Consider the following 10,865-nt stretch of genomic DNA (forward strand, 5'->3'; position numbering starts at 1 on the left):
CCCCATGGCTGGCCATGCGTGTGCTCGTACCCTGCCCCTACAGGCCCCCGACAGCACTGGGACTTGATGGCCAGTGCTGTGTCCTTCACTGCTTAGCTTCAGGGCTTACCCAGAGGTGGCCTGGCACTTGGTGTAGATGTTCACCGACCTCTGGAGCTACCTGCTCTAAGGACAGCTCTTCTATGGAGACCACAACGGCTCGTGGTGCCATCGCCTCGTGCTGCTGACGGGCTCTGATGGGGCAGGGTAAAGGAAGGGTAAAGGGTAAAGGAAAGGAGCAGCCCCAGTGTGAAACTGGGGAAATTTTGCCTTCAGCCAAGGAGGATAAATAATGACAAAGAGGATGACGGACACGGTGCCACGTTTGAGAGGAACAGACGGGAAGGTGCCTGGTTGCTGTGGCAACAAGGCCGCTCTTTCGGAAAGCTGGGTTTTTCTTTCTCTTTTCACCTGCCAATCTTACCCCCACGTCAGCGCTGTGCCGCTGCGGGAGACGAGCGGTGACATTTACACTCCCACTGACAAGCTGGCTCGGTGATGGGCAGCTCGACGGGAGAGCAGCTGGTGTCAGAGCCCGAGCAGAGCGGAGGGGAGGGTCCGCTCAGGCAGCTAGCACCATTTGGGACCTCATGATTATGAATGCTATTAGGGCAGGAGCTTGCACAAAACAGGAGACAAAGCCTCGGTGTGGCGTGCACCATCGCCTGCCCTTCATGTGCCCCAGGTCAATGGAAGCGACAAGATGCTGCTCCCACCCAGAGAACCTCTCTGCAAGTCCTGCTGGGAGAGGAGGGGAAGCAAACAGGAAAAGGAGAGGATGAGCAAAAAGTCAAGCAATACCACGGGAGCAATTTCGCTTCCCAGCCTCGCTCACACCAGGCTGCGTCATCGGCGGTGTCCCCAAAGCATTCCTGAGTGCCCTGCTGCGGCTGCCCATCTCCTTGGCTTCCTGCAACAGGGGCTCACTGGAAGAAACCTGACTGTGGTGCAGAGGGTAAATGCAGCTGCTCTCCCCATCCCGGCAGGCTTGCTTGCTGCTGTGCCTTGCTGTGCTTTCCTTGGCCTTCCCTGCTGCTGGAAGAGACAACTTTCAGTTCAAACCAGTTGTCCAAGATAGTAATAATGGTAATTATAATGCCACAAAGCAAACAGGTGAACTACAGCAGGTCTAAAACTAGTTGTATGAAGTACTGGTGAAGTAAACTGCTTTGGTTCGTCTCCTCAGACTTAACCGGTCAGTTTGGTGCTGGCTTTTCTTCAAGAAGAAACTGGACAGAAAGAACCAGCAGCCTTTCCTGGCTGCCAGAAATCCCTGCCCTTGCAGCTGGCTGAGAAAGTTCCCTGTTGGACCATGGCCCCCAGACTTGGGGGTGGAATTACAAAAACATCGTGGCCAACAAAACTTTAAACTCATGTATTCCCATGAAGCCTAATTTTTCAAGGATCTGTGGCTGCAAGTCAAAGATCCACATGGAGTCCCTGATGCCTGCTTGAGTTGATACATTTATTTAAGTGAGAGCATTAATAGGTTTTCTCTTCTCCGCAGCTTGGACAGCCTTAGTATCTTGGAGATCTCCACCCCTCTGTCAAATCAAGCTGAAAGTATAAGCTGGAAATTATTAGTAAGACAGACAAATAGGCAGCTCTACTTCCCTGTCCCCATCCATCCCTTCATACAGGAGCTAATCAGCCACTTTTCATTAAGGAGCCAGGCTTAAAGATTAGGATGTCAAGGAGGGCAGCCCACCTCCAGTGGCTTTGTCCATCCTTCAAGCTGGTGCAGCCCCTTCAGACTGCCTTTGAGGCTTCTCAGAGAAATTGATCTGTTTTTCTGAATCTTTATTAAAAAAACTCCCTACATTTTTCAGCTGGCGCTTATGAGGGTTTCCCAGTAATCTGCAAAGAGATAAGTGAACAAAGGTACAGTCAAGCCTGGAAGAGAAAAATGTATGACAGCAGATTGTAAAAGACCAGATAAATTATCCTTCAAATATGGAAACTGCAAAAATTAAGCCTATATTTGCAGAACTCACTGATTACAGAGAGCACACAGGAAACATTGACAAGACTACAAACTGACCAGCACGTGAAGGTTACACAAGAGAGGAATCAAAGCTGTCCACCAGTGGAGACCATCACATCTGCAGCAGTGTAACACACATGGTGACAGCAGTGAACCTCTTGGCAGCAATGCCGATCAGTGAAGCATGGAAAATGAGATCACTTATAAAGATTTTTACAGCGACCAAAACTCTGCAGGGAAAACCCCTAACCAGACGTCAGAGGGTTCAGGTTGGAAAGTTTCTCCCCATGGCACTGGAACCAACAGCACATGCTCGAGCTGGGCAGAAGGCTTCGCAGCTCTGCATGGACAGTGGGACCAGACGAAGGAGAAGCGGTAAAAAAAAACAAAAATTTTTTTATCATTCCTGACTGCAATCTTCTTTTCTTCCTATTGAGAGAGAGAGAAATAAATAAAGAAGGGAAGAAAGAGAACATTCCAAGAAGTTCTCTTCTGTTACGGGAGCTTTTTAGCTTTGAATATTGAAATGTTTTCATGCTTTGTAGGTCAACTTTTTTGCCAACAGATCCTAGTTCTCCAAAGGACAGAATCTTTTGGCAAACTGTACCTGCCTGAAGGATGGTGTTGCTGCCTGATGGACTGCTCTTGACTCAAAACCCTCCATGTTCACATTGGTTTTGGACCTTTTTGACACTGTTCCAGTATTGCTCTCTGCTTCCCCACTGTTTGTCCATCCCAAAAAGATGCTGAGGAAAGTGAGTGAATCAACTGTCCTAGAAGGGCAAGGAACAAGCCGTGCCACCCACCCATCCATGTGTCCACGGAGTAGCAGGAAACACCATGAACTACACAAAGGCTTCCTTCCCAACTGGAGACATGTCTACAGGGCATAAATATTATTCTTTATCTGCATCTCAAATGAGCTTTATGCAGTTTTCATCCATCGTCCAGTGAGCAGAGCTATCAATGCTGGTCAAACCTTGGTCACACCATCAGGGCCTGCCCTGGGGAAGCTGTGCTGGAAGTAGGTAGCAAGTTGATATTGCAAGGCAACAAGAAACATGGAGCAAGGCACCTCAGCCTGGTTGGACTTTAAAGAGAGAACCTGACCTAGAAACAAGAGCCTGGTACATGGAGCTGAGCTTTGGTCCTATCCCTGACCCAAAAAATCCACCTGGAGGACAGGGCTTGGAGAGCAGCACTGAGTGACATGGGGGTTGGACGTGGGGACTCAATTTCCCTGCTGGTGAAATGAGTCACTCCGAGACTCGCCTCTTCCCCAGAGAGCCGTGACCATTCATTAGGCATTGCAAAATCAGAACATAGATGCTGTCTGTGAGTAGCAGTCCATTAATAGCCCTATTTATTGCAAACCAAATAATTAGCTTAGACATGCATCAGCGGGTCTTGATTGCATATGAAATAACTGTCTTATTACACAGAAATGAGATGTGTTTATGAGGACAGCTCAGGTGTCACCTCAACCTCAATATTGGAGAGGAAAGGAATTAAAAAAAAAAAAAAGAAAATCCAGTCATTTCGATGTGTTGCTCAGCAACAGAATTTGCGGGGGAAACAATCTAGGAAAGAAAGAATGAGCATTTCCAAGAGAGCGGGTTATTTCAGGCGAGACATCAGGGACAAGCAAATGTCACACAGGCGGAGAACATTTTTTTTTCTTCTTTAATCAATAATTTAAACTAGGCATTTTGGGTAAATAAGCATTTAAGTTAGATGATTGAAAAACGGCGATCCCAAACCTTTACAAAGAGTCACATTGCTGAAAAAATGTATATTTGTTTGTTTGAGGGAAACATTAGATTTACTAGACACTAAATTAAAAATTGAAAATGCTCTTAGAAATGTCACATGTTCATTGAAAGAGGGAGATGATGTAATGCCAACATTGCTATATTGTGCAATGTCTCTACCAGAGCATTCTCATATTAATTTTGTTGTTCTCCTTCCCACATGCCCTCCCCTCCCTCTCTTCTCCTTTCTCTTCCAGGACAAGACGAGCGCTCTGAGTCTCAGCAATGTGGCGGGGGTTTTCTATATCCTCATCGGTGGGCTCGGACTAGCCATGCTGGTTGCCTTAATCGAGTTTTGTTACAAGTCCAGAAGTGAATCAAAGCGGATGAAGGTGGCAACCCATTCCCAGGCCTTTCACACCTTCTCTCTGATACCACCCCATCTCCAAAGCTGCCTTCAGAGATGGATGCAGCCCAGACCATGGGTGGAAAGCCAAGACATAGGGACAATGAAGTGACCTTATCACTTGACTTGCTAGAAAGGAATAGAAGCATCAGAGGAAGCTAAAAGAGGCTCAAGTGGGCCATAGTGGGTAGCTGATGCAAGATCAGACGTGGCATAATGCTAGTTCAAAATCCAGATATAGAGCAAAATCATAGCACAAATGGTAACAGGAACACATTGCCATTCCTTAAAATTAAAGAAAGCAGACTATGGCAATGTGTGTGCAGCATGGATGAAGTGTGTTGGGGTTGGTGTGATATAGCCTTTACTGCAATAAAAAAAAAAAAAAGTTAACAGCAAGATAAAACTGGGGTAGTGCAGTAATGAATCAGATCCTGTTGTTCCCTCTGCTGGCATCCTGCTGGCACCATTTGCAGGTAGGCAGCAATGATAGATGCTCAGAGCATTTGCCAGATTTCCAGCCTTTAACCCCAGCTGGACAATGTTCTCCCACATACATAAGTACATGCCCTGGAGTGGGTGATGTGGGGTCTCCAAATTAAGATTTATGGGATCTCTTGGAGAGAAACTGGGCCCTGAGATCTCCTGAAATGTTTTATTTCTCCACTCTGTCATGCTCTTGCAGAAGTGTATTTCCTATGACCCAGGAGATTCGTTTCAGGCCTAAATTCTGGTCTGCCCAAATTTCAGTGTCATGTCAAGAGGGATTAGATTTGAGAGCCTTGGGAATACACGTTTAATGCAGCATGTGTGGAACAACTATGTCTTGACTCAGATGACTAGCAGAGGTTATCCCTTATACAGATACTGCTTTGCACAAAGGTGCAGCAGGATCTGTGCTGTAACAGTAACGCATCCCATTTCTTCCTCATCTTGACCTCTCCCATGAGCATGGAAGTCAGTATAGTATACGAAATATGCAGAAAATTTCATAAAATTTAGAGAGATTTTTACTTCCCCGGGCACTGAAACATACCCAGAATCAAAAGGAAAATAAGCAATCATTCCTTTGGGTTTAATGTCACCATTTCACAACATGCTTAACGTTTTGTCAGCAATAATAACATTTCTCATTCACTGAAAATGTGCAATAGCTCTTTTCCCACTGAGATTCAGAAAATTCTACAGGCAGTGAGAGGTACACTGAGCTCAGGGGTAAATTAAGGTTTGCAATTAATATCCCTGAGTATAAAAGAACTAAATTGTAATTGCTGTCTACAATGTAAAGCGAGGTATGTCACAAAAACACTGTGACAAGAGTATCACTGTGCAATAGCTCCATAGCTTTAGTCCTAAGGAGATTCTGCCCTGGTGTTGGCTTCTCTGCGTTATCCAAAATGCCCCAATAGCTCGTGTCAGTGCTGGCTTGCAGTGCTTGTGCCATTTTATAACCAGCCACCATGGGAATTACTTCTCCTCATTGGTGTTATCTGGTCTCTTAGCCTGTCTCCTACCATCAGTGGTCCCACCCCAAGGGCATTCTGTGGAGCCCAGTGCCCAGAAAGATGGCCCAAATCCCCTTCCACAGGGCCTCAACCCTTCCCCTGCTCAGCCAGCCTGACAGACACCGGGGCGAGCTGCAGATCCCACCAGCACAGGAGGCTGCTGCGTGCCTGGCGAGCCACTAAGTGACAGTTTCTGAACAGCCCTTCCAGATTTAGCTGTTGTGGATGGTTCTTCACCTGGGCATCCCAGATCAAAACAGACGGGAGTGTCCTTGAATGCAAAGAAACCGAAAGGACTTCATCTCTTAGTATAGTTGTTCTAAGCAACCAATTTCCATAGATCTCGTAAAGCAAATGTTTTGGACAGTATCTGGAACAGGAAGATGAGATTTGGTTTCCTGAATTAGGTTTGCATTTCCTGGCTACCTCAGTTATCTCTGTAGACAAAAACAAAGGCTCATGCTCAGCTTCTCACACGAGGAAAGTTAAACATATGCTTGCAGTGAGTCAGAGTCCACCACATGTAACAGAACAGGAGTAGTAATAGCATATCTATGGGGGAAGTGTATAGAATGATCCACTGTGGCTGTTCTGATGTTGTAGGGTTTGAATAGTTTTTACATATGGCACGTACGCTTTATACCCCAAAATACTGCTGAAACATTTAATTTTTAGCGTGGAAGAGATGTGAATTAACAGATCAGACGCAGTAGGGACACGCAGAAAGTGAGAGTGAATGGAGACAAGGAGGGAGAGAACAGTAACAAAGACAAAACTGGTTTATATTGTAATTTCTCCAACATTGCTAAGGACAGGGGGAGACCCCCCTGTCTTTCCTAAAAAGGGTTTTTGTTTAATCCCACAGCAATCAATCAACGAAGCCATACGGACATCAACCCTTCCCAGGCCGGCTGCAGCAGGAGGCAGTGGAGAAAACGGACGTGTGGTCAGCCACGATTTCCCCAAATCCATGCAGACGATCCCGTGCATGAGCCACAGCACCGGCATGTCCCTGGGAGCTACGGGATTATAATTGGCCTTTTGACCCATTGCCTGGGTGAGAGCAGGGGCAGCCCAACTCCACCCCCTCCAGAGCCAAAACCAAACCCAACACCAACAAGACAAATGATGATGACAGAAGGGACAATTGGATGGATCTTCTCGAGGAAACCAACTCTATTTCCCTTTTTCTTTTGCAAACAGATCCACCGGCAGGAGAACAGAAACAGGTCTGTACTGCAATAAGGAGAGCGTAATGGGATTTAACAGACTCGTGAACCGTCCCTGATCAAAGAACCACTGGAACACTAATGAGGACTATGCCATTTTGTTTTAACTTGGTTGTTAATAAGTCTTAGTGTGTGCAATATATATATTTTTTCTTACTAATTCCTGTGGTGTCAGGGTAACATCAGCCCTTTCCCCTTTCCCTGCTCAGCCCTTTAATCTGATTTAGTTCGGGATGCAAACTATAACGTCTGAGCTACTAACAGCAAAAACAAAATCCGACGAATGGCAAGTCGAACTCCCTGCAGGGCATCAGCACTGACCCCTTTTCTCCATCATGATTCTGCCTTCCGTTGTTCTGTTGTGAACTCAGGGTGTGGAGTTAATGCAACAAGGCAGACAGGGCTGCGAATGGCTCTCCCTGCAACAGGAAGGACTTGACACAAGAAGAACCTGAACAAAAACATGAGGCTGTTTTACAGGGGCAAAGTCATGAGTGAGTTTGGAAACCCCAGGTAATCTGACGACAAAGAGATAATTCTTCCAGAGATGATGAGTGGCGGTTCAAGAGAAGGATCATGTGCCTGGAGAGGAGAGCATCATGCATGGCATACTAGAGCAGGTGGTCGGTCTAACAGCATGGTAGGCTGCTGTTTATGGAAGAGAAAAGGTAAATGCAGTATTCCCCTCACATGCCACTCTCCTGCCTAGGTTATTGGGGGCTAATAAGCAATTGTGAACCATTTCTTCATTGCTTAGCTTCTGTGTGTGTGCCCTTTTTGGTGGTCACGTATGGGAACCACCCTGAACCGGGAATAGACCATCACAAGACATCCAGTTCTAGATGGCTGCCTATTAACCAGTAAAACATGCTAGAAGTCACGGGGCTGCAATGGGACTATCGCAGACTTTTTGCTCTGAAATCCCTTTATGGCCATTTTTCTAATTACAAGGGACATTTTTTAGCTAGTTGGCCAGAATAGCTTCCTGGAAGAAACAGCTGAAGCAAACCACAGAGGAGACCCTACAAGAGCTTCATTCAAGCATCCATGACATTGGATAGCATCGGGGCTGGCCAGACTCAGCCTTCCTGTCAAGTTGTGGCCTGTACTCTGGGTACAAAGCCAAAAGTAGCAGATTCCCGCTTGTGTATCCTTAGGGAGGGGAAAGCATCCACAAGCCAGGAGAGCAGGCTGCTGACACCAAATTTGGAATTGCAGAAACCCACACTGCTGGGCAGAGAGATGGGAGTCCAGCTACAGGCACGGAGGTCAAAGGGGCAAGGATGGTTTTCCAGAACTGCACAAAAGACTCATTCTGTGAATCATTGGCATGGACAGAAAAATGCTTCCCACCCTGGTGAGCCTGAGACACCTCCCCAGAAGTGAAGGATCCCCAGGGGAGCATCTAGAGAGAGAAGATCTGCAGGGCAGGGACCATGGGGAACCCACTCGGCCTTGTCCCATCTCACAAGTCCATCACTGATGGCAAATCAAGTTCAAAACTTCTCACAGGACTCATCAAATATCTGTCCGGGGACAGAGCTGCTAGTGGAGCATTTGGAACTTCTTTCTCACTCTCTCTTTTTTTTTTATTATTTTTTTATTTATTTATTTTTTTAATTTTCCTGCAACGTAGCAAGTGAGGAACAGGAAAAGAAGGGATGCAAGTGAAGACAAAGTGATGCAGGCAAATGACTGGCACAGGTCTATGAGGAGGACCTGTCTATACAGCTGTCCATAAATAGAGCTGGAAGCTGCCTGAATGCCAGTTTCCATTAGTGTATTGTGCAGAGCAATATGTTTACCACCTTTAACACCAGCCTGGTCCAAAGCATCTGTTCCATTTACCTGCTTGTCCTGCAACACTTTGGAGACCAGTGAGACAAAGAATCAAGGTCTGAAGCTCAGGCACAGCATGTCTTGTGCCAATGTGCTTTCCTCTCTCCACTACTGCAAGCCCTTGCGATCTCCATCTCTAATTGCCCAACGTGAGTTCTGTCATCAGCTGCTCCAAATGCCTCTTCAGATCACTTTGTGTTGGTTACCGATATTTTTAATCCACTTTTCTTTCCTTATTTTTAACTTCAGTTCTGTGTAAGTGCTAGTGCAGTGGGAACATCCCTCAAGCTAGCCCGTTTCCATGCCCAGAGCCCTCGGATGCATCTCTTGCCCCGGCTCTTGCCTCATCCCGGACGTTGCCGCGGCACCGCTGGGTGCTGCGCCCTGTCCTCCTCCAGACACAGCCACCGTGGTGGCAGGGCATGGGGAGCCCAGCTGGGCAGGCAGACGTCGAAGCGCCCGTGCTAGGACTGGCCGCCTGTGATGTGAAGATGTGAGATGGAGTCTTCAAAGGCTTTTCATCGGTGGTGGGGTTAAAAAAAAAAAAAAAAAAAAAAAAAGAGGAATAGGACAAAAGCGTGGAAAAATGTTAACTTGTAATATGTATTTTTACTACACTTTTCTTAAAAATAGAGTAACGGTAAAACTCTTAAAGACATTGACATTTTTTCTCAACAGGAATCCATATTTAACAGTTTTGGCTTTCATTAAATTTTGCTCTTTGGTACCTGGATCTTTTATTTAACAGCTATATTTGTTTTAACTCTCTTTTTTCTTTTCTTTTCCTTTCTTTCTTTATTTCTTTTTTCTTTTCCTTTTGGCAATACTGCAAAGGATTTTGCTTTATCAAACTCAACAGTGTTTTTATTTTCACATTCTCTTTTTTCAAGCAACATTTTTACTGGTAATTATTATTTACATAAAAATGAAACTATCAGCTGGAATTTCAGCACCAAGGATCCATGATGCATTTTTCATACCTGTCCATGCCATTTTGTGCCAGTGCTGGATGTGTGGAAGTGAAAATGATGTTATCCCTCAGGCAATATTACCCAACCTGAATCAAACGAGATTTCCTTGATTATTGCTGTGTCTGACTTGTGAACAGCAGCCAAATAAACTGCTTCAGGTTGAAATTGGGAATCTATCTAATATTTACCCAAGAGTCAGGAAACTAAATATTCATTGGGTTCAAACTTAAAGATTTTGCTTCTTGTTCTTGGTTACTTTTTGAGGGAGGGCTATTCGAGGATTTTAGCTTGTTTTTACACAAAGAGAAGACGTAGTCAGCTCAGCGATTATTCAGAACCAGCACTGGTCCAAAAATCCACACCAGGATTGGCTTTCCTAGGAGCTGTCATGCTGCTTCAGAGGCTCAGTGGTTTAAGATATTTCTCACTCAATTTTCACACAATTAACCTGCTAAATTCCTCTTTCAAGAGTCTGTTGAAGTGGGAAAGAGAGTAGGATTTAAAGGGCCATGGACATTTATGTAGTTGCTGACAGCTGCGAAGACTAGCTATAATCATGACCGTCATGCTCTGATGTAGCCTTTGCTATCACAGATGTGGAAGACTTCCCTTCCCTGTGGCATCATTCCCATTTATTGACTGGGGAAGCTGAGACACCAAAGTGCCTTCAGTCAGGCGTCTCAGCTCACCCCTCAGGGCTGTGGTTATAGACTTGAGGTCTCCAACATTCACAAGGGGGTTTTGCCCACTGGTAAGTTTTAAAAGTAGGATCAGCAAGGGGCAGAATTAATGCTTTTTGAAATGGGCTGTGATCCCGAAGACTTCAAAGCACAAGAGACTCCAAATCAACGGGGCCTGAAGGAGAGGTTTCCCATGGGCAGACTATGCTGCATCAGCCGATCTTGGTCTTCCACGCCTGCTTGGACATCCAGTACTGTATTGTGGGTGTGCACCTTGTCTCAAAATGCTCTTCTTGCTCACTCAGTGCTTCACTCTTGGTTCCCAGTGAGGCTGAAAACACACACAAGAAATTTTCTGTTATATCTTGACAAAAGCAGGACAAAATTCCCTCCTAATGGCAAAATCAAATATCCCTTATGAGAAAGTTTCCAGCAAGAATAAAACCATCTTCAGCTGTTGT

At 45.6% G+C, this 10,865-nt stretch overlaps 1 protein-coding gene across 7 annotated transcripts in view; it reads left to right on the forward strand.

Annotated features, from left to right (window-relative positions):
* The window catches only part of GRIA1 (glutamate ionotropic receptor AMPA type subunit 1), a 187,694-nt gene extending 178,208 nt beyond the window's left edge, over window positions 1–9,486 (forward strand). For 5 of the 7 annotated variants that reach the window (XM_013176000.3, XM_067005526.1, XM_013176001.3 and 2 more), the window contains 2 exons: window positions 4,032–4,166; window positions 6,530–9,486. In XM_013176000.3, coding sequence (XP_013031454.3) covers window positions 4,032–4,166; window positions 6,530–6,718 — 324 coding nt within the window. In that variant the 3' untranslated portion in view covers window positions 6,719–9,486. Of the gene's footprint in view, window positions 1–4,031; window positions 4,167–6,529 lie in introns of those variants that run through there. The other 2 variants (XM_067005527.1, XR_010834958.1) reach the window with 2 other exon arrangements.
* Window positions 9,487–10,865: the final 1,379 nt, after the last annotated feature.

The sequence above is a fragment of the Anser cygnoides genome, chromosome 14 (genome assembly GCF_040182565.1).
Source record: "Anser cygnoides isolate HZ-2024a breed goose chromosome 14, Taihu_goose_T2T_genome, whole genome shotgun sequence".
In the NCBI taxonomy this organism is placed as follows: domain Eukaryota; kingdom Metazoa; phylum Chordata; class Aves; order Anseriformes; family Anatidae; genus Anser; species Anser cygnoides.